Raw genomic sequence first — 27,946 nt, 5'->3', positions numbered from 1 at the left:
GGCTGGATGACCCGGCACAGTGTAAACAGTGTTTATATAGTCCAGTGGTTCTCAGAGTATGATCCCTGCACAAGCTGTATCAGCATCACCTAGGAACATTTAAAAATACAAATTCTCAAGCTGCGCCCCAGGTCTATTGAATGGAAAGCTCTGGGAGTAGGGTCCCCAAACTGCATTTTTTAAAAATATTTTTTAAAATAAATGTATGTATTTATTTATTTATTTTATTTTTGGCTGCATTGGGTCTTCACTGCTGCACGCGGGCTTTCTCTAGTTGCGGCGAACAGGGGCTACTCTTCATTGCAGTGCGAGGGCTTCTCATTGCGGTGGCTTCTCGTTGAGGAGCATGGGCTCTAGGTGGGTGGGCTTCGGTAGTTGTGGCACGCAGCCTCAGTAGTTGTGACTCATGGGCTCTAGAGTGCAGGCTCAGTTGTTGTGGTGCACGGGCTTAGTTGCTCCGTGGCATGTGGGATCTTCCTGGACCAGGGCTCGAACCCGTGTCCCCTGCATTGGCAGGTGGATTCTTAACCACTGCGCCACCAGGGAAGTCCCCCCAATATGCATTTTACCAAGCCTTCCAGGTGCTTCTGCAGCAAGCCCAAGTTTGAGAACTGCTGAAGTCGCTGATCACAACCTCTGTGTTCCTCCTCTTGAGCAGGAAAAGATCCAGCGGATTCTCCAAAGCCTACACCCAAGTCCTCTCTGGCCGCCAATCTCATTCAGAAAGCCAAGCTCCAGAGCAACACCTTCCCTCTCTTCAGCGAAGGACGCACATGGAACCGAACCGCCCAGGGGAAAGTGCTGGCCTTGGAGCAGCAGGTTCTGATGCTCACCAAGGAGCTAAAGGCTCAGAAGGTGAGCTCTGGCCCCAGAGAGGCCCCAGGCTCCAGTGGGCCCCTCTGGGCCTGGAGCCCCTGCACAAGCTAGATGTGATACATTAGCCAGTCTGTGGTCCTCAACTGCCAAACTGCAGGTGGCTGGAAATGCTGTGCTGTTGATCAGTCAGGGACATACTGTCACTCGAGCTAGGTGACAGAAGGCCACCAAGGGCAGGTCTCTCGGATCTCTCCTGGGAGACTGTGCATGATCTGACCCCACACCCGAAGACACAGTGTTTGGAGGAGGTTAATCTGCATACAGGGTCCTGGGAGGGGCCACCGAAGGAACTGGGGGATCTCTGACCTGGCAGCTGGTAACTGGATACAGGACAGAGAAACCAGGCTGAGCCAGGCCCAACAGAGGACAGTGACAGGGAGGAAGATTTAGGCTTCATAGAGAGAGAAGTTAATTATAGCAGTTAAGAGAGAAAGAGCTTGGGCTTCCCTGGTGGCGCAGTGGTTGAGAGTCCGCCCGCCGATGCGGGGGACACGGGTTCGTGCCCCGGTCCGGGAAGATCCCACATGCCGCGGAGCGGCTGGGCCCGTGAGCCATGGCCGCTGAGCCTGCGTGTCCAGAGCCTGTGCTCCGCAACGGGAGAGCCCACAACAGTGAGAGGGCCGCGTACCGCAAAAAAAAAAAAGAAAGAAAGAAAGAGCTACATGGTCATTGTAGGTAACAGATCATACACAGACATTAAAATCACTCAAAAATCGCACAACTCAGAGAGTAAATCAAGTTCACATCCAGGGGTGACCTCATGAAGTAGTAAGGGTCACATAGCAGGGAGGCAATGGGGGATGCAGCATGGGCAGTAGGCTCTCTTTAGCACAATAAAAGTGATTAAGCCAGCACAGTTGTTACCAAAAATCCTGAGTGTGGTGCCTGCGGTACTCTAGTGATGGTACCTACTGAGCGCCCAGGCTCCTTTTCCTCTGAGAGGAAGGCCTCAGCTCTCTTGCTTGGGCTTTGGCTACTCTAAATCTCTGTCTGCTTTATTTCTGTTCTTGCTCCTGGGGAGGTAAGGGGTATACTTCTAAATATTCTCCCCTTTGTACATTTCTTCTTTTCCTTTCTGCTCTGTTTTTAGAGGACACAGTCCAGAAAAATGCTATCCCTACCTAGTTTTGCCCCTTCTCTGCCTTTCTTGCCCCTAAACAGTTATTACAGGAACCAGCAGAGGCTTCATTCCTGGCAGCTCAGGGGTTACATTTAATGAAGCAGCTGGTGATTAGAGTCCTCAAAGGAGGAAGCTCAATCGTTCATGTGTTCTCAATTCATTTGTTTATTCACAAAGCTTTTATTGAGGGCCTGTTACAGGCATGCAGTGTTGTAGGTGCTGGGGAACAAACAGTGAGAAAAGACACAGCCCTGCCCTTGCAGGCTTATAGCACCCAAATATATCCTTACAGCATGTGAAGTCTCCTCTGATGCCACTTAGCAGCCCAGCCATCTCTCTTTTCCTCCGTCACCTTTGCGTTCCTGTCATGAGTCTGCTGGCCACTCCTGAGAGCTGAGGGCATTAAGCTGAGCTGTAGCAGCTTCCTGATCCCTGTATCAGTACAGCTTCAGTCCCAAACCCGACCTGGAAAGGAAGAGCAATGTAGAATGTAAACACCGCTTGTCGTTTCCGTGCTTCTTCCCCTCCTTTCTAGGAAATGTGGGCAGCCTCCCGTGACTCGGCCTTTCCTTCTAAGGCATTAGGAATCGTCAAATGAAGTGGAGAGGCCCCGGGAGACCTAGATTTCATTCCGCTTTGCCTCTCATGGCTGTGCAGCTCTGGAGGACTCCCTGTTCTTCAGTAAATGAGGCAAGCTCTTGGAGATTAGTACAGGTTGCCCAGGATGTTGACAGCTCCCCTACAGTCAGAGTGAAAATGTCAGGAGGAAGTTGTTCCCACATTAAAGAATCTGGATTTTTTTTTTTTTTTTTTTTTTTTTTTTTTTGCGGTACGCGGCCCTCTCACTGTTGTGGCCTCTCCCGTTGTGGAGCACAGGCTCCGGACGCGCAGGCTCAGCGGCCATGGCTCACGGGCCCAGCCGCTCCGCGGCATGTGGGATCTTCCCAGACCGGGACACGAACCCGTGTCCCCTGCATCGTCAGGTGGACTCTCAACCACTGCACCACCAGGGAAGCCCCCTCCTCCTCTTTATATGGACTTATAATCATGTTTTCTGAAGAGGCCTGTGTCCAGATTCATAAAGCTGGGTGCCTGGCACCCAGCAGCTGCCCCAAACGTGCAGGCTTTGATTATTTTGGCTGTGACTGTGGCATTCCCTGCTCTCCTTGTTGATTCCTTCCCACTTTACAAGGAGTAAAAGCACCCCCCTCCCTCCCCGAGGGGCTCTGGGAGATGTGCTTGTGGGGTATAGCAGTGATGGGAGGAGGCCATCCTTACCTTTATTCCACATTTAGAAGGGGGACCCCAGCCAGACCAACTGTGGGGTTTCATGTTCAACCCAAATACCAAACCCAGTGAGGAGAAGGAGAGAAAGAGGCTGACTCTTGACCTAGAGGTAAGACAGAGGGGTCTGGCACAATCTTGGGGTGCCCATTGGTACCCCAGGCACTCAAAACTGCTGGTCAGAGAGCAGCTCTCTATCTGAGACCTTTTAAGTGTAATACCTCAGCTGGGGAAACAGTCCCCTGGACTTCCTGGGCCCATGTCTACAAGATGCCCTCCTGTGTCTCTTCAGTGGAAAGGTGCCACCTTTTTGCCTCAGGCTGCAAGAGGACATGGGAACTGGGGGTCTCATCCTGGCTCAGCCAGCCAGGCAGACACTGCCAATAGCTTTAGTGATTTTTAAGAATTTGTATCTCAAACTCTGTTGGATGCTATGGAGGGCACTGAGGTACACTGGCTCAAATCCCTGCCCTTGGGGACCTCACCATCCAGTGGGTGAGGAGAAGATGTGAGCACAAGTAACTGCTGGTGTGAAGTGTGGCCCCAGTACTGTGCTGGCCGGTGCCTTCCACACACTGTCTCTCCTCTTCACAGCAGTTATCCTCTCCTTTTCCTGACAGACTGAAGTTCTGAGAGGTTCTGCATGCCCATGACCTCCTGGGCGCTGAGTCAGGGTTCAGGCTCTGGTCTGCCTGCCTCCAGAGCTTCTGCCCTCTTCACTGCACCCCGTTCAAGGAGCTCAGAGAAGGTGGCTGACTTGTCCAAGGTCACGCAGCTGGAACAGCCAGGACGTGGGCAGTGGTCTCCTTCCCCAGGTCCAGGACCCCTCACAGCCCAGCCATCTCCTCCATGCTCTTGCAGTGTAGCGCAGTATCAGACACAAGCACCGCGACTGCTCCTCAGAAAAAACTGAATGCACTCCCTGTGATTCCAATACCCATTAAGCCATTATCCATCCCAGTCCCCTGCAGCGCTGGCCCCCCCAAGAGATTTGGACTCTGGGAGACGGCACCAGATGGCAGCTTGACCTGGTGACTCAGGCTTTCAGAGTCGGCAGCATTGCACCCAACCTGAAGGCTGTCTGCTCCGACAGATGGAGGGCTGTTGTCTGTGGGGATGTTGGCTGCCAGGAATGATGAACCCCTCCCCCCGGGCCCTGCCAGGGGCCAGCTTGCCTCACTCAGGATTACTTGGTGAAGGCATATAATTCACTGAGGAAACTTGATCAGAGCAAGGTGCAGCCTCTCCCTTCCCTAGAACCCCAGCCGGAGACTTCAGGGTACAGGCCCTGGGGATGGGTACAGGCCATAGAGGGAGGCGGGGTGGGAGGGCCCCTGTGCTTGGGGAGGCACACTTGTCACAATTTCTCTCTCACCCTTTCAGTGACTCTTGGTGGAGTAGGACCATCATCTCCATTTTACATACGAGAAAGCTGAGGTTCAGTTTTCTGAAACACCCGCATTAGTGGATCTGGAATGGGAACCGAGGCCTCTGTAACTCCGAAGCCACTGCTCCTTCACCTGTTCCCAGCTGGCACCGAGCCCCTTAGGGGTCAGAGGCCGTCATGTCCAGGGCACTCCCAGTCCAGTGCTCTTTCCACAAGCACTGTTGGACCCACCCACCTTGATTCTAGTGAGCAATGAAGGTATCAACACTTTAATAAGATAAATGATTTATTGGCTTTTGAAATGTTTACTGAAATGACAACTTATTAACAGTTGTCAAAATCTAAGATCGACCAGTGATTCAATGAAGAAGTATTAAAAGTATCACTTGATCAGCCCTTCTACTTCAAGACTTGGTCCTAAGGCACTGCTTACGATTGTAGGAATTAGAAACAACCCAGATGCCCATCCTAGGAGGTGGGATGAAGGGAATTGTGTGCTGCATACAAGGAATACTCTTGAACTGTTGCAAATGATAGTGTTGCTTGATAATGACTGACCTGGAGAGGCGTCATCACATTGTAAGGACAAAAGCAGCTTCAAAATGGGATATTCAAACTTTCCTTTTTGTTTTCATTATTTCTATTTGATGTATATGTGCATTTTTGTGACTGGCTTAAGTCACCTAGCATAAGGTCCTCAATGTTCATCCATGTTTTAACATGTGATGGGATTTCCTTCCTTTTTAAGACTGAAAAATATCCCATTGTATGCCACATTTTGTTTATCCATTCACCATCGACAGACACTTGGGTTGTTTCCACCTCTTGGGTCTTATGAATAATGCTGCTACGAACATGGGTTATTCCCATTTTTAAAGAAATTGAAAGAAGCATTTCGATGCAAAATCTGTTAACTACACATCATGAAGAAGTGAAGGGTCTTAGGATTGGAGTTGGGAGCCTTCTGTTCTAGCTGCAGTTTTCCCACTCACGGGGATCCACCAGGTCCCTTTAGTCCTCTCTTCTCCTTTCTTGAGCTTCAGTCTCCCCGCGTGACAGTGGGGTGACTGAACCAGGTGGTCTCCCAGGGCCATCCAGGTTTTCCGAATCCATGATCCATTCCCACTCCTCACTTTACACTTCCTGCTCTGGCTCTATCCCTCTCCCAGGTTCCTTTCTTCCTGTCTTATCCTGGTGCAGGAGTCCTGGGGTGGGAGGACAGCCTCCCGGGCTGGTGTCTTGGTCTTGGATTTGGAGAGCCAGATGTGGGAAGGGAGAGACAGCTGATGTAGTGAAATGGGCCTCAGAGTTGACTCTCCCAAAGTTGGCAGACAGATACCCCCCCTGATTCTGAGACTAGGGCAAGTCTGAGCAGTGACATGTACTGGTTATTTCACCAGGCAGTTACCCCGGGTAATCTCCAAATCTCAGCTGACTCAGAAAATGGTCTAGGCTTCTCAGTTATCCTGCAGCCACAGGAATGTTGATCTAGGTCAGTACCGCCCTAGGAAGCTGACTTCTAAATCCCTGACATGCCAGTTTGGTTTGCAGCCACCCGCCCCTCCCCACCTTCCTGCCACACCCAGGACCCACAGCTCCGTACCTGTTCCTTCATTCCATTGAGGCTTTGCTCAAGCTGTTGGCTCAGCCTCGTCTGGAAAGCCCTCCCAACCCTCAGCTCCCACTTTCTGCCCTTGTCTCCCACCTGCTGTTTGACCGTCACTGGCCCTCCTCGTTCTTCAGGATCAGTTTAAACTGCTCCACCTTTCTGTAGAATGTGCTGGTCTTCCCCCGCCTCCACCCCAGGCAGAAGTCATCGCCTGCTGCCCTGAGTCCCCACAAACAAACTTGCTTCCCCGCTCACGGTAAATCATTCCGTGACAGTGGTTCACCTTTGCTCCCACCAGCCTTCGTGGTCCTTGAGTGTGGGAACTGTGACTGGTCCCTCTCTGGGTCCCAGGGGCTGGCACTGAATGAGTGCTTGGTAAAGGTTAGATGGATGGATAGAAGAGAGAGAACCAGAGAAGGGACGGTCACTAGTACCAAGGTTTCGGAAGGTGTATGCTAATTTGGTCTTACCGTTAGCTTCTGAAATGAAGTCATGATTTTGGGCAGTTCTCCAAAATGGAATTGTTCTTAGCCTATTCAGCCAGTCATTTATTTAAATACTTTGGCATGCATACAGTTAATGTGTGTCCAGGAAACCATGCTTTTCCAGATGAGACTGGCGTGGAGCACAGCAGTGTGAGCTAAAGGCCGTAACTGCCAGGTCTGCGGTTCACATGGGACTGGCTGCTGGGCTGCCTGGCTTCTGATATTCTGATCCTGGTCCTGAATGAATTCACATCCCTGCTTTGGAGCAGGACAGGTCCCTGAATGCTGGGGAGGTTGGAAGCTTGAAGGCACAGGGAGCCGAACCTTGAATTTGCACATGAATCGGCCGCCCCTGCCAAGGAATAAATCGAAGCCCGTTGCTTCTGAACTCCCAGGCACTTCTTGGCACCAGCCTTGCAGGCATCGTTGGATGGGCTGAGGCATGGGCACAGGCGGGCTGAATGAAGCCCTGGGTGTGTGGCGAGGCGTGAGGATTGCCAGTTTCTTTTCTCTCTAATGCCGCCTCAGCTTGATTGGCAATGACTGCTTGAATGCCGTGTTCAGAAGGATTCTGAGGCCTCAGCTAGCCTTTAGCGGGAGAGAGTACTGAGGTTGATGAGTGATGTCTGCCTCAGGGGTGAGAAGGAAGAGCCATGCCCACGTGCCACACCGCTGCCACCCCTCCTTTCATTACCAACCGAGCACAGGATGCTCAGTGTCTGGATGATTTGGAGTTAAATTCCACTCTGCTGGGCCTCAGTTTGTTCATTTCTGAAACAGACATATATTAGTTGGGGAATGGGCAGAAGCCTCAAAGTACTGTGGCCTAAAACAAACTGGAAGTTTATTTCTCTCTGACATTGAAGAATCCAGAGTGAAGTGTGCAGCTCCGAGCTGGTGGGGCGACTGTGCCATCCTCAACATGCAGCTTCTGCTTGTGAGCCCAGCCTGGCTGCTCCGGTTCCTGCCATTTCCCAGCCAGGAGGAAAGGGAACTGGGCCAGGGGAGCATGTGCGCAGTGGTTTGGAAGGCATGACCCAGAAGCTGCCCACAGCATTTCTCATATCCCATTTGGGCACAGTAGTCACTTGGCCACACCTAGCTATGAGCTTGGCTGGGAAATGTAGTCCTTTGCTGGGGAACCATGTGTCCAACTAAAACTCTTCTGAGTAGAAAAAGAGCATGTGGGTGCTGGTCAGTGATGCCCTAGGGGATGTTGCCCGCCACCTCTCAGGGCTCTTAGGAGAACTGATGACAGCCTCTGCCTCACCTCTGGCACGTAACAGGCCTTCCCCGAGTTCACCGGGCTCTTCCCTTTCCCTGTGCAGGAGCTGGTGAAGATCCTGCACAAGGCGCTGGAGGCTGCCCAGCAGGAGAAGAGGGTGTCCAGTGCGTACCTGGCAGCAGCTGAGGACAAGGACCGGCTGGAGCTGGTGCGGCACAAAGTGAGGCAGATCGCGGAGCTGGGCAGGCGGGTGGAGGCCCTGGAACAGGAGCGGGAGAGCCTGGTGCAGACGGCGAGCCTGCGGGAACAGCAGGTGCAGGAGTTGCGGCAGCACGTGCAGCTGCTCCTGGACAAGAACCAGGCTAAGCAGCAGGTCATCTGGAAACTCTCTGAGAAGGTCACCCAGGACTTCATGCATCCCCCCAACCAGCCCCCTGCGCCCCCAGATGCAGCTGACAGGGACCTCCTGAGCCAACAGGAAAAGATGGAGCACCTGAAGGTAGGGGCCCCTCCCTCCAGGCCCTGGGGCCTTGGGGGAAGGCACTGCTCTTGACCCCAAGGGTTTTCTGGACAGAGCTGGAATGACCCTTAATACTGGAGTATTCACATCTGAAACAGACATTGATAGAAATGTTGCTACACGCTTCCTCACTTTCTTAACCAGAAGGCCCAATGCAATTTGACCTTTTCATGACATCCTAGGCTGAAAAGTGAAGGTATCTCTACATTATCAAAGTAGAGATGAAAGAGCCTGAGATGGAGTCAGAACTCCTAAGCACTCTGGGGCCTGGCCTGCTCAGCCTCCTTTAGCGCCACGCTGATGCTCTCAGGAGCCCCCGAGGTGCCCGGCAGCCCTCCCCAGCGGTTCTGCACACGCGTAGTGACCTGTGGCTGGCTGTAACTTGCTCGTGATAATGACAACAATCGCTACTCCTACTTACAGATTGTTTACCGTGTGGTAGGCACTGTCCTAAGTGCTTTACTTTCATCACTTCATTTAGTCCTCGCACCAGCCTGGTGAGGTAGCCGCTTATGTGCTCCCCACTTTACAGATGAGAATGCCAGGGCTGAGAAAGGTGAAGTAACTTGCCCAGGACCGTGTGCAGAGGAAGTGGGGGGACTGGAACTGGGTTGCAGCTCACCTCTCTGACTAGTCTTGTCTGCTCTGCTGCCTTTCAGCCTCTGTGGCCCTTCCAGCCAGCACCATCATCCCGGCCTCACCCTTGCCCAGGGTGTGGCTCTCACCCGGGAAAGGCCACCCCATCCCGCAGGGACCAGTTGCAACACAGGGGGCAGGAACTTTATTTTAAGTGTGATACCTGCCGCGGGCTGCAGCCTCCTCTCTGGAGGGTGGTGACAGGAGCTGGGGATAGGCGCGCCTAGTACCCACCGTCCCTACAGGCAGCCACATAGCCCCAGTCGGTCCTTCCCCAGCCCTCGCACCCACAGCCACAAGAGTATACATCGGATTACCACGGAAATCCTGTGCTGCTGTATCAAAGAACTGCTGTCGGACGGGGTAAGAGGGGGAAAGGAAGAAAGAGAGAAATCCGGGGGCTTTTGAGAGACCAGTGGGCAGTGTGGTATAGTGGCCACTCCCCAAGCTCTGAAGTCAGGCAGACTTCCTCTTGCTAGCTGTATGACCTTGGGCAAGTTATCTCACCTTTATATAACATGGCCTAACCAGTCCTACAAACAGAGTTGTTAGAAGGGGAAAGGAAGATGACATGAAACCCAGATTCCCTTCCCTTTCTTTCCGCACGAAAAAACATATAACCAGTCTCTGAACCTTTTCCCTTATTTCGTCTAAAATCAGAGATTCTTTTGAGTGCAAAATGAAAACAAAACCTTTCGAATGCAGATGAAGCTAGGTTGTTAGAAAGCTGTGGGTCCCTGACAAAGCAGTGAAAATTGCTTCCGTGAGATTGCTTTCCTCCCCTGCTCTGCCCCGCTAAGTGTCTTCTTTCTGTGCCCATCCTGCTGGAATCCACTGGTGAAGACCCAGTAGAGCAGCATGGGGGTCAAAGAGATAGACTCGCTGGGTGCCTCCAGACCGTCTCAGAGAGTTGCCCGGAAGTATGGACTCACCTAAATGACTGAGCGTGCCCCTGAGTTTGCATGTTCAGGAATGTAATTTATCAGTGAACCCAGATATGAAGAGATTCTGGGTACAGTTCGCATCAACCATGCTTACATTTACGGCTGCTCCTCAGAGGTTGTTAGAAAGCTATCAGTCCTGCAGCTGACACCTTGGAGCTGTTTTCTGCTAGAAGGAGTTGCATATACTAGACTCCCTTATTTTTTAGCCTTTAGGTCTCTGATCTAGAAAAAAATAGAAGACCCATCAAAACTCCACTGTCTTTAAGTTTTGGGACAGAGCATGTTCACATTTCCTGCTTGCCCTTGTGGTTAAGGACACTCAACTTTAAGGAAATGCCCCCTTGTTGTTGAAACTGTCAGTGTGAGGACAGAATCACTGACTTCTTGAACATCCGAGCCGGAAAGACTCAGAGATCTAGTCTGCCCCCTCATTTTCTGGCACGGTCGGCCGAGTCCTGCAGAGGGGAAAGGACTGGTCCAGGGTCGCACAGTACAAGCAGCAGGGTTACAGCCTGACCCCAGGTGTCCCCACGTCCAATCCACTGCCTTCCCCACTAGCACAAGGGCTAGTCCACACGGCATTTCCCAAAGATGATTCCCGGGTCCCTGGTCCCTGTGAAAGCAGGAGGGCAAACTCTCTTCTTCCCTGTCCCCTTTCTCCAGTTGTGTTTTCCTCCTTTGCCTCACTGGTGACAGTCACGTGGCTTTTCTCTTCTCGGAGCTCTCTCTTTTTCCTCCCTACAGTTCTGAGCCAAGAAGAACACTCACAGTAGGGCAATGAGTGAACGGGAAGGCACTGCCCATATGCCACCCCACCCAGGCCCACGGCTGCTCTGAGGGGCGCTTGTACCTGCCCTCCTTGTCCGGGCTGCAAGCAGGGTGCCCTGTGCGACACATCCAAAGCCTTGGAGAGCCCCTGGACGTGAATTGGAGCTTCTGAGCTGGGAGGGATCTTGGCCAGAATGAAGAGGGTCAGCACGGCATATGAGCTGTACACAGTTGACCCATCCCTGATATTGAAGTGCCATGGGCGAGGTGTGCTATTCTTAATTTCCTGATAAATCAGGGCCTATCCGAAGTCGTACCCGCAATAGTCTCTCATACTCATCGACAGGCCAGTACATTTTCTTGAGTGAGAGAGAAAGGGATTGAGTTTCTGTTAGTAAATGGCCTGGAATTGCTAGGTATCACTGTGAGCATGTGTTGTCCATTGTTCCCACAGTATCCATCCAGTCAGAATAAAGATTGAGAGCCATGGCTGCAGCTGCGGCTACTCCTTTCAGGCTCCTGCTTGACCCTCCCCAGTGCATGGCCAGCTTCTCCTTGCATGCCCCAGCAGGAAGATCATACTCCCTCCCCTGGACAGCTTGCAAAAGGAAAACTCTAGGCTCAGATATAAACATTACAGCTTGATTCATAATAGAAACAAACCGGGGACTTCCATGGTGGTCCAGTGGTTAAGACTCCACGCTTCCACTGCAGGGAGCATGGGTTCAATCAGGGAACTAAGAGCCCGCAGGCCACATGGGGCAGCCCCCCCAAAAAAAAAACAAACAAAAACACTCAGGGCTCAAACTAAAAAAGCAACAGGAGAAGGATTATATCTAAGTTATGGTAAATTCACCTAATAGAATAGTCATCAGACAATTAAAAATGATCATTGGGAAGCTTCTGTAGCAACATAGAAAAGTATTTACAAAGTGACACTAAGTAAAACATTTTCACCCAAAATTGTTCAGTATGATCACCGATATGTGACAAAATATTTTTATTTAAAAAACAAACACTACTTGAATGTTTGCTCTGTTTTGGTCCTTGTATTTAGTGTGCACATTACGTCACTTAGTCAGCAGCTGCCAAGTTGGGTAGTCGGTATTCGCTCCTTTTACAGATGAGGAAGGAGAGGGTCAGATTGATTCAGTGAGGCCTCCCAGCCAGGAAGTCAGAGCCAGGACTTGAAGTCCAGGCTAATGCTCTCTCTCCACCATGTCATGCTGGCATCAAGATTAGAGAAGGGGGCTATCACTATTATTTTTTTTCTTTCAGACTTCCTTTTCTGTTGCCATTATTGGAAATTTCTAAAGGAAGAAAGTGTTGACAGCTCTTCTGAGAGAGAGGACCAGGGAGATCTTTCTGGTGCAGCTCATTAAATGCTTTGCTCTCTTCTCCAGGATGACATGGAAGCATACCGGACCCAGAACCGCTTTCTCAACTCCGAGATCCACCAGGTCACAAAGATCTGGAGAAAGGTGGCCGAGAAGGAGAAGGCCCTCCTGATGAAGGTGAGGTGTGGGAGCCCTGTCCTGGCCCTCTCTGACCCCAGCCACCCTTCCAGTCCTCTCACTGCTGTCTCCCTCTCTCCTCATGACCTGACTGCTCTCCCTCTGGACCGTGCCCTTCATGAGCTGTCTTCCACATATCAGGGGTCTGTGCCCTGCTGACTGCCGCTTCTGATCACAGAGGTGAGGGGAAGAGGCAGGCAGCTACTGCTGTCCCACCTCCCCACGTTGCTGCAAGCCCCCACCCCCTAAAGTAACTGCCAGGGGATTTAAAGGGCCTTCCCCCTCTTTGTATTTCTCTTTTTCCCCTTTTGGGAGCCAGGTATTAACTCTCCATTCCAAAACCACCACAAATATGGGGGAAGTTAGAAAGTGACCACGCATGCCCAGGGAAAGGCTCAGTAAAAGACCTAAGAGGAGCTTAAGTTTATACCTCAGGCTGATCCTGGGCACAGAGACAGCCTACAACAGTCAAAACCGAAAACCAAAACAGCAAACCCTAGATAAGAAGAAGTATCTGATTTCCAGAGTTAACACTGGCATTTTTAATTATATAATAGCTAGTTATTTTACCAGCAAAAGCGGGTTTATTCGGGACCAACCAGAGGAATTACAATTTGGGATACTTGAACTATGGTGAACCACAGGCAGATTCAGGGAACAAGGAAGGGGAACTTGCTTTTTATAGGGAAAAGGAAGGGGTTGGGAGGGGCTATGATAACCAAAAAGTCCATTGGAGGAAACTAGGTGTCCCAAGTATGGAGGCTTCTCATTGGCTGGATTGCTACAGTCCCTGATTGGCTGAGATGTCTTGGCGTGGAGAGAAGTTTTCCTGTTCCTGCTGGATAGTAGAGGCAGCTTCTTGTCAGAGACGTAGGTGAACATCTCTTCCTGTTTGGAGAAATTAATGATGCCTGTGGCAGGGCCTGAGAGGTCCCCATACAGGCCTGACCGGACTTCTTTTTTAGCTGAGCTTTCTTTAATTAATTCCACCCCACCTTACTAGGTTCAGATGTCCAGTTTTCAACAAAATATCACAAAGCATACAAAGAAACAGGAAGATATGGGGGTAGGCAGGTAGGGAATGTGCAGTGTGTGTCCCACGAGGTGGGAGAGAGGTGGTGTGTTGGAGAAATGGAAAAAGCCCACGTGGTGGCAGAAGGCACAAGGGCAGTGTCCAGAGCTCCATGTCCATCCATCCCCTGGGCACTGCTCAGGTATACCCCCTACAGAGAGCTTGTTCTGCACCAAGTGCCCTGGAAGGGCTTTGTACACATTGGCTCATCTAGAGTCACATATAAGAATTCTGAGGCAGACTCTGTATTATCCCTGTTGTTCAGATGAAGAAGTTAAAGCACAGAGAGGTTAAGTAACTTGCCGTAGATCACCCAGCCTGCAGTAACTGATCTAGGATGCGACTGCAGGCAGTACAAGAGCCTATGCTGCTGCCCACCTCTCCCCTCATTTTTCTGAGTCCAGCCCCAGCCCTGGGCCTGGTTCTCGTGCCTGGAGCCCTGTCTGCCTTGCTGTAGACTCTTGGATTCAGGACTCCTCTCCTTTCCTTTCTATGAATGGCTGGGGTGGGGGGATGGGAGATGAGAGCTGGAAGAAGGGCTGGACTGCCTAAAGCTGCTCAGGCCTCAGGCCTCTGGCCCAAGCCCAACCAGGTGGCCTGACCAGCCCCACCCCTCCCTCCCACAGTGTGCCTACCTCCAAGCCAAGAACTGCCAGGTGGAAAGCAAGTACCTGGCGGGGCTGCGGAGGCTGCAGGAGGCCATGGGGGTCGAGGCAGGCGAGTGCTCGGAGCTACTGAGGCAGCTCATCCAGGAGGCGCTGCAGTGGGAAGCCAGCGAGGCCTCAGCTGACAGCGTTGTGCTGAGCCCCATCAGGTGAGCCCAGAGCAGGGCTGGGTCTTCATGACCTGGGGGCCGCCAGCCACCCTGCTACCAGTTGCTGCTGACCGTGTGTGAGCCCTGCACATGCTTACCTCCTTGTACCTCCAGATTAGTGATCATGTGGTTGAAGTGAGCCCCATTTTACAGCTGAGAGGCATCGCAGGCTCAGAGGAGGCAGCCCCTTGCCCAAGGCCACACAGCATATTAGTGCATCTGACGTGGGCCTGCCTCCAGAGTTCTGTTTTTTCCACTTCCCCACGCTGCCTCCCAGGAGTGTTTGTCAGAGATGGGAGGAGGGGAGACAAGCCAGCTGCCTCCTTTGAGCCAAGCCTTTGCTGAGCGCAGTGGACCTGGGCAGATAAATATACAGAAGGGGCTGTGGCTGGGGTCAAAGGTCCCTAGAGGCTGGATGGTCGGTCCAGTGGCCAGAGCCCAGGCTTTGGAGCCAGACTTGGCTTTCTCACTGTGTAACCTTGGACAAGTCACTTTACCTTTCTGAGCCTCAAATTCAGCCTCCATAAGATGCGGGCTAAGATCCCTGCTTTGCAGGATCATGAGGATTAAATGAGATAGTGCAGGCAGAGCACATAATAGGGGCCAATAAATGTGGACTCTGTGAAAGGCCATCTGAATGGGCCCCCAGCTCTCCTGTTTCTGCTTGTTGTTGGTACTTCCGGTTCCCCATCTGTCCTTGGGCTTACTGGCTGTGGAAGTGGGGTTCTGTAATGGCAGTAGAGGACTTCTTGGGCCTAAGGCTTCATGGAGTAATAAGACGATCCTTTATATTTACACAGAATGAATGAGCAAATATCTTTTCAGCACTTGCCACGTACCAGGCGCTGTCTAGCCCCTAGCAATTTACATCAGAGGATCTCATTGGATCTTCATTAGGCAGAGCAAGGAGTTCCTATACCCACTGTACAGAGCAAACTGAGGTTCAGAGCACTGAAGTGACCTGCCCAGAGTTACATGACCAACCTGCAGTGAAGCGCAGGCAGGCTTCCTGCCCAGGGTCCACCCTCTCCCCGCTGCCCCTTATCTGGGGAAGGGCCTTGCAAGGTGTCGCTGACACAGGCTTTTGCTGGCAGCGAGTATGACGAGTACGGCTTCCTGACAGTACCCGACTATGAGGTGGAAGACCTGAGGCTGCTGGCCAAGATCCAGGCGCTGGAAGTGCACTCCCACCACCTGCTGGCCCACGAGGCCGTGGAGCAGCCGTTGCGGGAACGCTGGGCTGCCCTGGGCGAGCTGGCCCCCTCGGCGGAGATCAAGCAGCTGCTGCGGGCAGGCGTGCCCCGCGAGCACCGCCCGCGCGTCTGGAAATGGCTGGTCCGCCTCCGTGTCCAGCACCTGCAGGGCCCCGGCCGCTACCAGGAGCTACTGAGCCGGGGCCAGGCCTGCAAGCACCCCGCCGCACGCCAGATCGAGCTGGACCTGAACCGGACCTTCCCCAGCAACAAGCATTTCACCTGTCCTGCCTCTAGCTTCCCTGACAGGCTCCGCCGGGTATTGCTGGCTTTCTCCTGGCAGAACCCCACCATCGGCTACTGCCAGGGCCTAAACAGGTAAGCCACACAGCCCCCGTGAGGGCACAGCCTCTGCCTTCCAGGGTACCTCTCTGTCTCTCTGGAGCCTCCCAAGAAGCCAGAGAGGTCAACCCAGGAGACTTGGTCCCCACCATATGGATGAGGACAAGCAGGTGAAAGGACGTGTTCAAGACAGATTTGGGCCAGAGCCCCAGGCTCCTCGTCCTGTGCCCTCTCCTGTGATTTGTCCTCAGGGTGGTGCCACTTCCATAGATAGCACGTGAGCGGGCCCACTGGGGTTGTATAGCCCACAGCCAGCTCACGTATTGCATGACTGCCTGGGTCAGGGATCATTGCTTTAAACAAAATCCACTCAGAGGAGCCCAAGGAAAAGAGAATTTGTAAATGTTATAGAGGAAGCTCCCAAAAGCCAGAAAAAGGAAATAGAACTAGGGACCAGATAGATGGTCTTTGGAAGCCTAGGCAACCGCTCTGTCTAGCGGGGCCATAGCACAGCACAACGCCAGGGGGCGCCATTCATGCCATATTCCAGGGGGACGCTGTCCCCTGAGATTGTGCAGCGCTCTTTGGACTGCGTGGTCTCTGGCCTCTGTCATAATACATGGCTGCTTCCTTCTCTCTCAGCAGACCAGCCTCACTGTCTGTCATTCCTTGGACATTTAGAGCCCATCAGGGCTGTCAGAACAGAGTCCTCAGCCCCTAAGTCAAGCCTTTCAGCAATCCACTTGTCGATACCCTCATGTCTCAGGCCTAAATTCCCAAAGGAAGGAATCTGGCCCAGCCTGGATTAATTTCTACTTCTGGTTCAACAGCAGGAGACAAGGGATGGGAGCTGGGGGTGGGGTGGGGTGACTTGGTAGGGCTGCCCCCGCCAGTACTTTGGAGAACTCTCGTGGCTGCCCCCAGTTATCTCGATAGAGGTGGCATAATCTCAAATATTTCCCAAAGCAAGTTTCGGTTCAACTTTATTTTATTTTATTTCATTTATTTATTTTTTAATACTTTATTTTATTTTTTTATTTTTTTAACATCTTTATTGGAGTATAATTGCTTTACAATGGTGTGTTAGTTTCTGCTGTACAACAAAGTGAATCAGCTATACATATACATAGATCCCCATATCCTCTCCCTCTTGCGTCTCCCTCCCACGCTCCCTATCCCACGCCTCAACTTAATTTAAACACATATATACTCAAGCAAATTTTACATAAGTCATTTTGCTCTTTTTTTCAGGCAGTGTGTGACATTTACTTAACACAGAATAAATATTCAGTGTCCCTACTCAAATTTGAATGGTTCCCAAGGATAGATATTTTGGATACTTTTTTTCCAGCTTAAGTTGGGTGAAATTGAGCATATACATGTACCATTACTGGGAATTCAGAGTTAAGCCCAAACAGTAATGCCTCTCAGTCTAAGCCTCCTTGGAAAACATGTTCAGATTTCATGCTGCTCTAAACGTCCGCTACAGGAGATAGCCATAGAAATTCACTCACTCATTCATTCATTCATTTAACAGCTGAGCAGAAGCCTGCACACTTCTCATCTGTTTGAACATGTTAAAATCCAGAAGGCACAAAACTTTTGAATCCTCTTTTTAAGATTAGATTTGAAGGGAGCTAGAAGCTCTGAGACTGTATGAATAGTTTGTACATTTCATGCAAAGGTCAGGTAGGAGCTAAGACGTAATGAGGGCCTCCTGCATGCCAGGTACTTTCATACCTGATGTCATCTAATCCTCAGGAAAACCCTGTGAGGTGGGCGTTGGTGCCCGCCATTGCTAGGTGAGATAAGAGAGGGTCTGAGAAGCTCAGGAACCTGCCTGGGCCTCACCATGCATGGGCTGCTAACCCTGGTCTCCGGACCCCAGACCTGGTTCTTCCTACCATCGGCCCTCACTCAGAATGGGAGCTGTAGCAGAGAGTGTGCTGAGGGCACTCAGAAACCTTTTTTCCTGATCAAATATAACCTTTTTTGAGAGCAGGAATGGAGTTAGCCACATATGGGCTTTGGAGTCTATCTATACTGAAGGAGCAGGGGGAAGATCCCAAAGCAGGAGGGGACCTTAAGGTAAGCCATGTAGAAAGGAAAGAAGCCTCTCGCTGTGTGGAAAGAGGCAGCACCGGAAGTTGCCGAGGGGTATATAGGAACAGCTGAGACCCAAACCAGAGGTATTTCTTACTTCTTTCTTTGAATGCTATAGTTATTGGCATTTAGGCAGGTATTCATACTATTGCTTTAAATAGAAGATTATTTGTAACGGAGCCTGTTTAAACGTGGAGAGTGCATTGTATTCTTTCAAAGGCCCTTCTGCAGCCCCTTTCACTTGTCTGGGTGCTGCCATCTAGTGGCGGCTATTAGAGCTGCACGTGTGGTTTCTCGAGGACAGAACCTGCTTTTATGCAAAAAAACCCAGCCTTTTTAGAGGGAGACAGATATCCTAGTAATGATTTAATGCTAATTCAGAGCAAAATTTTAAAATCCATTTCTCTCTAAAATATGAGTGGAGCGATTTAAAGTAGTTTTTCCTTTCCCACATCACCCTCCTTTGCAGACCTACTTGGGCCTGAATGTCTTCAGCTGGAGTCTGGCTGTAGCCCTGAGCAGTTGCTAGGACCCTAGTGAGTGCCAGCAGCCTCTCATCACTGACCTTTTTTTTTTCATGGGTTTTAAGTGTACAACTCAATGATCTGGAGTAAATTCACACAGTTGCACAGCCATCACCACAATCCAATTTTAGAACATTTCCATCACCCCTAAAAGACACCTTGTGCCAATTTGCAGTCACTCTCGATTCCCACCCCCAGCCCTGAACAACCACATATCTACTTTCTGTCTCTATGAGTGTGCTTGTTGTGGACATTTCATATACCAATCATACAGTATGTGGTCATTTGCATCAAGCTTCTTCCACTTAGCATGTTCTTGAGGTTCATTCAGGTTGTAGCATGTGTTTTGTTCTTTTTTTTTACCAAGCAGCATTCCATTGCATGGATGTGCCATACTTGGATTATCCACTAACCAGTTGATGGATATTTGGATTGTTTCTACCTTTTGGCTATTATGAATAATGCCATGAACATTCCTGGACAAGTCTTTGTGTGGATGTGGATTTTCCTTTCTCTTGGGTGCATCCTTTTTGACAGAGATTCAATTTCCACTCTCTAAATGCACCATGCACCATAAAGTATGTAAATCTTCTTCTTTTTTTTTTTTTTTTTTGGTTATAAGAATGCTGTCACAGATATTCTTGTGTTTGTGCTATTATTTCTGTAGCATTAAAACACACCCAAAAAGTGAAAAAGTCATGAGGAATACACATCTAAAATTTTCACTAGCCCTAACAAATTTCCAAACACCAACAGGTAAGGCCCATAGAGAGGAAGGGGGACCTGCCAAGGAGTCAGGAAAGGGGTGGCCGGTACATGTCAGGGGCGGAAAGCAGAGGCTGGCTGAGGGTTAGGCAGCTTCCCAGATCTGTCCTTCAGGAGTTAAGCCCGAAGACTGAGGCACAGGCCAAGGAACCTCCTTGTGACTGTAAATGAGAACCTCTGGCCTGGGCATCCTCAGGGAGACCAGTCTTTGAGAGGCTAAGAGCAATATGATTTGGAATCAGGGCTCATGGAAATAAAAACAAGGTCCTTTGACCTCCTCCACCAGAGGGGTCCTGAGTATCCCACCAAGCATATTGAGAGCATTCCTGGATTCAGAGCTTGTGTCATACCCTTGCCCCCAGTGGCATTATTAGGACTCTCAAAAACAGTGGTGTGGGCTTCCCTGGTGGCGCAGTGGTTAAGAATCCGCCTGCCGATGCAGGGGACACCGGTTCATGCCCCGGTCCAGGAAGATCCCACATGCCGCGGAGTGGCTGGGCCCGAGAGCCATGGCCGCTGGGCCTGCGCATCCGGAGCCTGTGCTCCGCAACGGGAAAGGCCACAACAGTGAGAGGCCCGCATACCGCAAAAAAAAAAAAAAAAACAGTGGTGTCCATTCCCAAAGGCCCTGGGCCTTGCTTAGGGCCTTCCATGGGTGAAATCTTAGCAGGATTAAACCTCCTTTTCTGACACAAAAGCTTTATCCTACTGGTTCAGGATTGTGTGCAAAAATTAAAAATAGTATAAATCACTGAACATTATCAACAGGCTCACACATCAAATCACTGACCTTTTAATGTGAGCAGAAATCGAAGCTAATTCTGATACCCACTCTTGGACTGAGAACAGTGGAATGAGGTAGGATAGAGAGAACAGGCTGGACTTTGGGAGTCCTCTGCCACCAACTGATTGTGTGACCTTGAACAAGTCACTGTTGCTCTCTGGGCCTCGATTTTCCTGTCTCTGCAATGACCAGGGATGACCAGCAGAAAGTAGCCGCCTGGAGCCTTATCTTATGAGTTTCTGAGGCAGCCTCCAGACTCAGTGGGAAAGAGTACCATGATCAATTAGTTATGTCTGCCCTGGGCATAGACAAAGAGAGTGGTGGCTGGTGTATCCCATTTGCTCTCTCTGAGCTAAATAATCTCTGTAGGCCTTCCCACTTTCCCATCTCTGAGAGGCCAAAGCCTACTATTTCCAGGAGACCCGTAACTGTTCTCTGCATCCACTCAGCTAAACTCAGGAGGGTCTGTACAAATACTTCAGCCGGAGTGGAGAGAAATACCTCCCCAATCCACTAGGGAGAGAAAAAGGATTTCTTTTTTTCTTTTCAGAAACACTGTTTATTAAAAAAAAAAGTGTAAACCTCAGAAGATGTTGGAGGTCATGAATCCAACCTAGTAAGAGCCCAGAGAAGCATGAATATCTAGACAATGAAATGTGCTCTTTAAGTCCATTGAGAGTGTGAGGCTGCCCCGTGCTGAAAGCCGTACCTCCCTAAGGGTGTTCAGCAGGTGCACCGTGCACAGCCCCACTAGGCAGCCATGTATTAGTCACATGGGGCTTTGTTAACATGAGATTTCTAAGAGGCTTTGTTAAGATATGTATATCATAAGCCTCTAAAAGGGGGCTAGAGTATGCAGTGTTCTCCAACATCTTTGAATATGGGACCATGTGCTCACCTAGCATCTTGAGAGACCAGTACATTTTGGGAAATGTATTCTTGGATTCACCCTGGACAAGACCTGCCAGGGAAGGTGGAGGAAGGAGAGAAAACAGTGCTTCTTCCAGGCAGACATCCCTGCTCAGCACTGTGGGTTGTCTTCTTTCTTATCCACGATCTCATTAGAGCCTCATGATAACTTTAGGGGAGAGGGGAAGCAAAGGAGAAAAAGAATTCTGAGTATTGAGCACCTGGTACATGCCAGACAGTGAGCAAGATGCTGTATGTCTGTCTTCTCAATGCCTCACAGCCCTGGGAGGTGGTTACTGTTAACCCCACTTGACAGGTCATAAAAGTGAGGCTCAGAGAGGTTAGCACACTTGCCAAGGTCTCAAAGCCCATGAATATTAAGATGAGGATAGCTAACCTTTATAAAGCGCGCTCACTACGTGTTAAGCACTGTGCTGGACCTTTAACATGTATTTACTCTGTTCATCCTTACAACAGTCCTGTGACTATTATGAGGCTGAAGCTCAGAGAAGTTAAGTAACTTGCCCACGGTCACCCAGCAAGGAAGCAACAAGACTCCAGGGGCCCTGCTCTAAGATGATCCCAGTTGCTCTGGAAATCCCCTAGGTAGTCCTCTTCGAAAGCATGTTCATCTTGCCCCAGTTTCCGGGAACACCAGCCTGGTTAGAGAGTGGGGTTGGGCAGGACATCCCCGAGGGAGTCACCCCTGCCATGGGCTGCCTGGTTGTGACTTCTTTGGGTCACTCCAGGCCTCCTTCCCTCCCACTCCAGACTGGCGGCCATCGCTCTGCTGGTCCTGGAGGAGGAGGAGAGTGCCTTCTGGTGTCTGGTGGCCATTGTGGAGACCATCATGCCAGCTGATTACTACAGCAAGACGCTCTTGGCATCCCAGGTGAGCAGGGCAGGGAGGGGACTTGGGGGCCATGCAGGTTGGTGCCCCTGAATTGTTCCTACAAGTCAGTGAATCTTGGAAAAGTCAGGAATCTCTCAGGCCTCCATTTCTCCCTCTGTACAGTGGGCCAATAACCCTTCTCTGGGACTGCTGCCATGTTCCAGTCAGCTGATGGCCTTGAGAATTGCTGGGGCCCTGCCCACGTGACAGACTGTTGTTATTCCAGTGGGGACATTACATCATTAGAAACAGTGGATATCCTATGGAGGGGAGGAGGAGAAAATCTAGTGTCACTAGATTTTGACTGGTGTTTGCCAGTCAAGAATTTCAAAACAGAGGTCAGGTAGGGTGGAAGTTGGGACTGGGAGGATGGGAGGTGACAGTGACGCTTCACATACACGCATCATCACCTACTGAGAAATACAGCTGCCTCCATCATCTCATGACCCCCTCCACTGCCCTCTGAGCACAGAGCAGCCCTGGAGTCAGGTGGAGCTGGGTTCAGAGCCAGCCCTTCAGAAACCAGCCGTGTGGCCTTGGCAAGTGGCATCACTTCTGTAAACCTCAGGCTTGCCTGCTTTTGAATGGAAGTAACACCACTTACTGGGCTTGTTGAGAGGTGTAAATGCGAAACCATTTCAGACCTCCCACCTCCACCCTCCAGCCTCTCCCTCCTGGCCTCTTGTCCCATTCTTGCTGTATCAGTGCATCTGCTTTATGGAGAGACGCTACCCAGGGGGAACCGTCTCACTCCCCCCCCAAAACCTACCAAGCCATTACCTGCCCACCCATCCTGTCCTCCTTTCCTACTGTGAGCACCCAACACTGTTTCCTCCTTCTGGGATGCCCACCTGGGTGGAGGGGTAAGGAGAGAAATCAGGGATGAAGATCAAGACTTAGGAGTCATCAGGAAATAGGTGGCGAATCAGGTAAGGATTGTGCTTTGCTGTGTGGCAGGGAGGCCCAACCTAATAGTGGCTTAAATGGGGGGTTATTTTTCTCAGATAATGAGAAAGCTGAAGGCTCCTTCCAGCTAACTGCTCTGCCATGTGACTTTCATCCTCCTGCTCATCACCTCGTGGTCACAAGATGGCTGCACCATCTCTGGCACTGTGGCCATGGTCTAGGCTGAAAGAAGCAGAGGGTGAAAGACAGGCACCGGCTCCCTTTCAGACAGCTTTCCCGACCCAGCAACTTCTGCTTACATCTTACTGGTCAGAATTGTGTCACATGGCACCTCTAGTTGCAAGGCAGGCTGGGAAATACACAAATATTTCACTTTACAAATATTTTATTTTCACTTTTTTTTTTTCACTTTTTAACATCTCTGGAATTGAGGTGTGTTGTATAACCAATATACTATGGTGTTTTTGTTTTGTTTTGAGTACAGAAAATTTCAAATGTACAAAAAAATAGAGAAAGTGTAATGAACCTCCATGTATCCATTACCTAGTTTCAATAATTATCAACACAGGGTGGCCAGTACTGTTTTCACCTATACTCACACCCACTCCTCCTACTCTGATGACCTTGAAGTAAATCTCAGACATCATATCAGTTCATCCGTACATCCTTCAGTAGGTTCAAGTGGCATCTTAGATTCAGTGAGTTACCCTAGGTTTTGAGCTGGACTCTTGGCCTGCACAGCAGACCTGGAGTTCAGGGCAGGGAAGGAAGGGAGAGGGTGTTGGCCACAGCAAGAGCTAAGTCTGGAAGAAAACTTAAATGGAGGGAGAGGGCTGAGAAACCCGCAGTTGCAAGAAAGAAAGAGCAAGATGAGCCTAAAACGGGCTTGTCACAGAAGTGGGGGCAGCCACAGGACAACCGTGTCCTGGGGCAGGGAAGGAGCCAGTGTGGTCAGTGACCAACCGGGTCCAGTGAAACAAGGACAGAGGCATGATGTGACCACACTAAGAGGTCATTAGCAGCTATCACCCAGCAGCATCGCCCCCTGAGGTCAGGTGTGGCTCCCCCAACACCGGCCCCCAGGACCTTGCCCTGAGCATCTTGTGCATCAGGCCCAAAACAGGTGTAGGGAAATGGCCGTGGTGTCAGCCGATAAAGCCTGGGGGACAAAGGAGCCAAAACTCCACTGGCCAAGAACTTACAATCCACAGAGACCTCTGCATCAAAGCTCCAACCTGGAAGGCTGCTCGCCAGTGGAGCGACCTGTCTCCCGCCAGGCTGGGCTCTAGCTCCTCCGGGCGCTCTGTGCCCCCAGGTGGGGCAGGACCCACTGGGAGCAGCCCGGGGCCATGTGTGGACCAGCCGGGTGTGCAGGGGTGGACCGGGCGGAGGCAGCCAGCCCCCTCCGCAGGGCAGCAGCTGACAGGCCCTCTCTCGGCTTGCAGGTGGACCAGCGAGTGCTGCAGGACCTCCTCTCGGAGAAGCTGCCCAAACTGATGGCCCACCTGGGGCAGCGCCGTGTGGACCTGTCCTTCGTCACCTTCAACTGGCTCCTCGTAGTCTTCGCAGACAGTCTCATCAGCAACATCCTCCTCCAGGTCTGGGACGCCTTCCTCTACGAGGGCACCAAGGTAGGGCACTGCTGGGGGCTGGTGAGCAGGAGGGTCCTGGGCAAGTCCCTGCATCCTCTGGGTCTCGATTCTTCCCCTGGACAGTGGGAGGACAGAGCCCACCTGTCAGGGCCATGGAGGACCTCTCCTGGGAGCGTGGCTTTGTAAACTCAAGTACTTTGCACCCCTGAGGGGAAGTGGTGCTTCTGCCTCTGAAGATGCATCCTAAAGTTGGGGGGATTCCCTTTCCCTGGAGAGGAGGCACATGCATGACCAGGAGGCGCATCGCTATTCTGTCCGTTGCCCCTCAATCACCTGCCGTCTCTTCCTTCTGTTTGGACTGAGCCCCAGATTGGAAGGCTGGCACTTGGATCTGGTCCCAGCTCTGCCCCTCACCTTGCAAGGAGACCCTGGGCAGGCCCTCCCCTGACCTCCGCCCAGTTTCCCCGAGGTGGCTGACCTCACAGTTCACCAAGCACCCTCGGATCTGTCTCCATTCGATTCCTACTGGAGCCCCATGTAAAGACAGTGTTACCCGCCATTAGGTCCAACAGGGGCAATGCCTGGCCCAGGGTCCCAGGACAGTCCCCATCCCCAGATTCCAAGCTGTGCTCCCCCGTGGGGTTTCCAGTCTACCCCGCCTCGGCATTGCCCCGCACGTTTTCTCCAGGCCTTCAACCTCTGCGGCCTGTCCAGGGCCTTCCACAGCACCTGGGGGCATGGGTTCTGCTCCTGCTGGGGACTCCCTGCCCTGGCTCCCTGTGCCCGCCCTGAGCCCCCACTTTACCCCCCAGGTGGTGTTCCGCTATGCCTTGGCCATCTTCAAGTACAACGAGGAGGAGATCCTGAGGCTGCAGGATGGCCTGGAGATCTACCAGTACCTGCGCTTCTTCACCAAGACCATTTGCGACAGCCGGTGAGAACGCACTCCTGGGCCACCCTGCCCCTCCACCGTGCCCACCCCACATGCATCCCCCCGGGACACAGAGCAGAGAGGGGGCTGGTGTTTCCAAAGGTAGGTTCATTAGCGATTGTGATCCTCCGTTGCAGCTTAGAAATCTTCAGGGACGTTCCAGTGCCTCGGGGTCTGTCTGCCCCCTTAACACAGCATGCAGGGCCTCCATGCTGTTTCATTTCTTGCCCACCTTCTCTTGCCCCCAACACCCATGCCCTATCATCCTGCCAAACAGAATTATTTGAGTTCCTAGGACAACCTCCATCTCTGGGCTTCTGGCCTTGCAGGTTCTTCTACTTAGAGTGCCTCCTTGCCACTTCCACCACCACCATCTTTGCCTGGCCTACCTGTACTCATTCTTCAAAACTCAGCTCACTGTCCCCTCCTCCATGAAGCCTTCCCTGACCAACTTTTCCTTTCTGGGTTAGAGCTCCCACAGTGCTAAGCTTCCTCTTGCCTCAGTACCTGTCAATTTGGGTGGAAATTGTCTTCTTTTTTTTTTTTTGCGGTACACAGGCCTCTCACTGCTGTGGCCTCTCCCGCTGCAGAGCACAGGCTCCGGACGTGCAGGCCCAGCGGCCATGGCCCACGGGCCCAGCCGCCCCACGGCATGCGGGATCCTCCCGGACCGGGGCACGAACCCGCGTCCCCTGCATTGGCCGGCGGACCCCCAACCACTGTGCCACCAGGGAAGCCCCTGTCTTCTTATTTACTGTTTCCTCCCTGGAAGGGGCCTCAGCTGCGTGAGCAGAATGAATGCAGGGGTGCCTGGGACACCCGGTGACTGTGGCTGTGCTCTCCCCCCAGGAAGCTGATGAACATCGCCTTCAACGACATGAACCCCTTTCCTATGAAGCAGCTACGCCAGCTGCAGATGGCCCACCGGGAGCGGCTGGAGGCTGAGCTGCACGAGCTGGAGCAGCTCAAGGCCGAGTACTTGGAGACCCGGGCAGCCCAGGGCCCTGCAGTGCCCGAGGGTTGCACCAGCGAGGATGAGGGAGAGGCGGAGCCCTGACATGGCTACCTGCCCTCCCCAAAGCCCTTTCTCGCCCTTGGCTGTCAGACCCACAGGGGGACAGCCATGGAGCAGTGGTCTAGGCCCCACTGAGCCCCATCACCATGTGACCCTGGGTGAGTCCCTTCCCCTCTCTGGGACTCAGTCTCCCCATTGGAACATTGGCTCCTGAAACCATTGGTTGGGTTATCGCCTCATGAGCACGCACCCAGGATACACCCCTTCTCACTTCCTCGGCAGAGCATTTTAGCACCCAGACAAGCAAGAGTGCTGTCTTTATAGGGTAACCTTGAACATTCTCTAAGTTTTGTCTGTGTGTGACAGTGTAAATATTGAAAATAGTTCACAAGCTTTGGAACCTAAACGATTCTCAGTAACCAGTTGTTCCTGGGCGTGCCCAGGGCTCCAGAGTGTCCCACCACTAGGGCCTTCCCAGCCCGGGACGTCCCTGGCTGCTGTTTCTCTCAGCATCTCTGCAAGGCTGGTCCTGGTTCCTGGAGAAGCTGGGGCCGTGTGCAGTTAGGGCTTCCGTCTTTCTGGGCAATGGCGCCTCTCCAGTCCTGGTTGGGCCTTTGTTCCAGTTCTGACTCCCACCTTCCAAGGCCTGTGTCCTGAGCCTTGCACTTGCCCTCACCTTTCTCCTCACAGCCCATCAGGGGGACAGGGGGTGGGGAGGGTGTTCCCAGGGAAACCCCTGTCCACTACCAAGAGGAACTTGGTGTAGGGGCTGAAAGCACGGGGTTAGGTGCCCAACTTCTGATCTCCCACCACCAAATTCAGAGTCTGGGGCAAGAAAAGTCACCTCTTCGAAAACTGGGTGGTTGGGAGGGAGAGGAACAGGCGGTGAGACGGACAGAACCTGCAGCCTGTTGCCAAGTCAAGGCTGGCTTGTGCAGAACTCAGCTCCAGTTCTTCTGGGCTCTTCCAGGCCCTTCCTCAGCAGACAGGCTTCCCCCATTCCCCTCAAGGCAGGGGGTTGAAGCTGCACAAGTGATTTCGGCAGCTCATTTCTCAGCAAAGCCTGTGCCTGTGCCGGGATAGCCTTGAGCTCAGCAATCTGTGATATGAAGGGCTGGGGTGGGGATTCTCACAGGGAGACCTCCTGCTCTGATCTGAGGCTCTTGTCAGGGCTTGGGCGGCCACACCCATTGCTGGGGACCAGTGACAGGCCCTTCTGTCACCCACTGGTGTGAACTTGAGGGAGGGGTTAGTGCACCAGACACCTGGTTCCCTCCCACCACTCCCCGCCAGCCCTGGGGTGGGGACCCTCAGGGTTCCTTTCCTCCCACATTTACAAAGGCTGCTGGGCAGCCCAGTTTCCTGTGAACACCCTACACCAGGGTTTGATGGCCTTTCTCATTTTTGCTAAACTTTTTCATCTGCTGAGGTCCTTTCACCACCAAACAGTAACTGTGAAGCATGATGGTGATCTGAGGGCAGCCTGGGGGGCATCCTGGCTACACCCCCAACAGGCTGTAACCCTCAGGGCCATCACCAAGGAGACAAGGGGTCCGGCCTCCTGGAACTCCAGGAGGATGAAAGGAGATGACGCTGGTGCTGAGCCTGGTGCCTGGCACAGAGTCAAGTACAGCCTTGGGCACTGAGTACCCTTTCCATGAAGAAAATGTCACCAGGAGGGCCTTGAGGTCTAGAAAAGGCCCAAGGCTCCAGGAGAGACTAGGTCCAGCTGGTCC

At 51.9% G+C, this 27,946-nt stretch overlaps 1 protein-coding gene across 4 annotated transcripts in view; it reads left to right on the top strand.

Annotated features, from left to right (window-relative positions):
* The window catches only part of TBC1D2 (TBC1 domain family member 2), a 42,795-nt gene extending 16,203 nt beyond the window's left edge, over nt 1-26,592 (top strand). For 2 of the 4 annotated variants that reach the window (XM_060101013.1, XM_060101017.1), the window contains 9 exons: nt 659-855; nt 8,090-8,485; nt 12,258-12,368; nt 14,067-14,254; nt 15,349-15,825; nt 21,646-21,766; nt 24,118-24,303; nt 25,077-25,198; nt 26,045-26,592. In XM_060101013.1, coding sequence (XP_059956996.1) covers nt 659-855; nt 8,090-8,485; nt 12,258-12,368; nt 14,067-14,254; nt 15,349-15,825; nt 21,646-21,766; nt 24,118-24,303; nt 25,077-25,198; nt 26,045-26,252 — 2,006 coding nt within the window. In that variant the 3' untranslated portion in view covers nt 26,253-26,592. Of the gene's footprint in view, nt 1-658; nt 856-8,089; nt 8,486-12,257; nt 12,369-14,066; nt 14,255-15,348; nt 15,826-21,351; nt 21,423-21,645; nt 21,767-24,117; nt 24,304-25,076; nt 25,199-26,044 lie in introns of those variants that run through there. The other 2 variants (XM_060101015.1, XM_060101016.1) reach the window with 2 other exon arrangements.
* The last annotated feature ends 1,354 nt before the right edge of the window (nt 26,593-27,946 follow it).

This window comes from Mesoplodon densirostris, chromosome 6 (assembly GCF_025265405.1).
Source record: "Mesoplodon densirostris isolate mMesDen1 chromosome 6, mMesDen1 primary haplotype, whole genome shotgun sequence".
Lineage (NCBI taxonomy): Eukaryota > Metazoa > Chordata > Mammalia > Artiodactyla > Ziphiidae > Mesoplodon > Mesoplodon densirostris.
The sequence above is the reverse complement of the archived record's forward strand: the minus strand, read 5'-3'. Positions and strand labels throughout refer to the sequence as shown.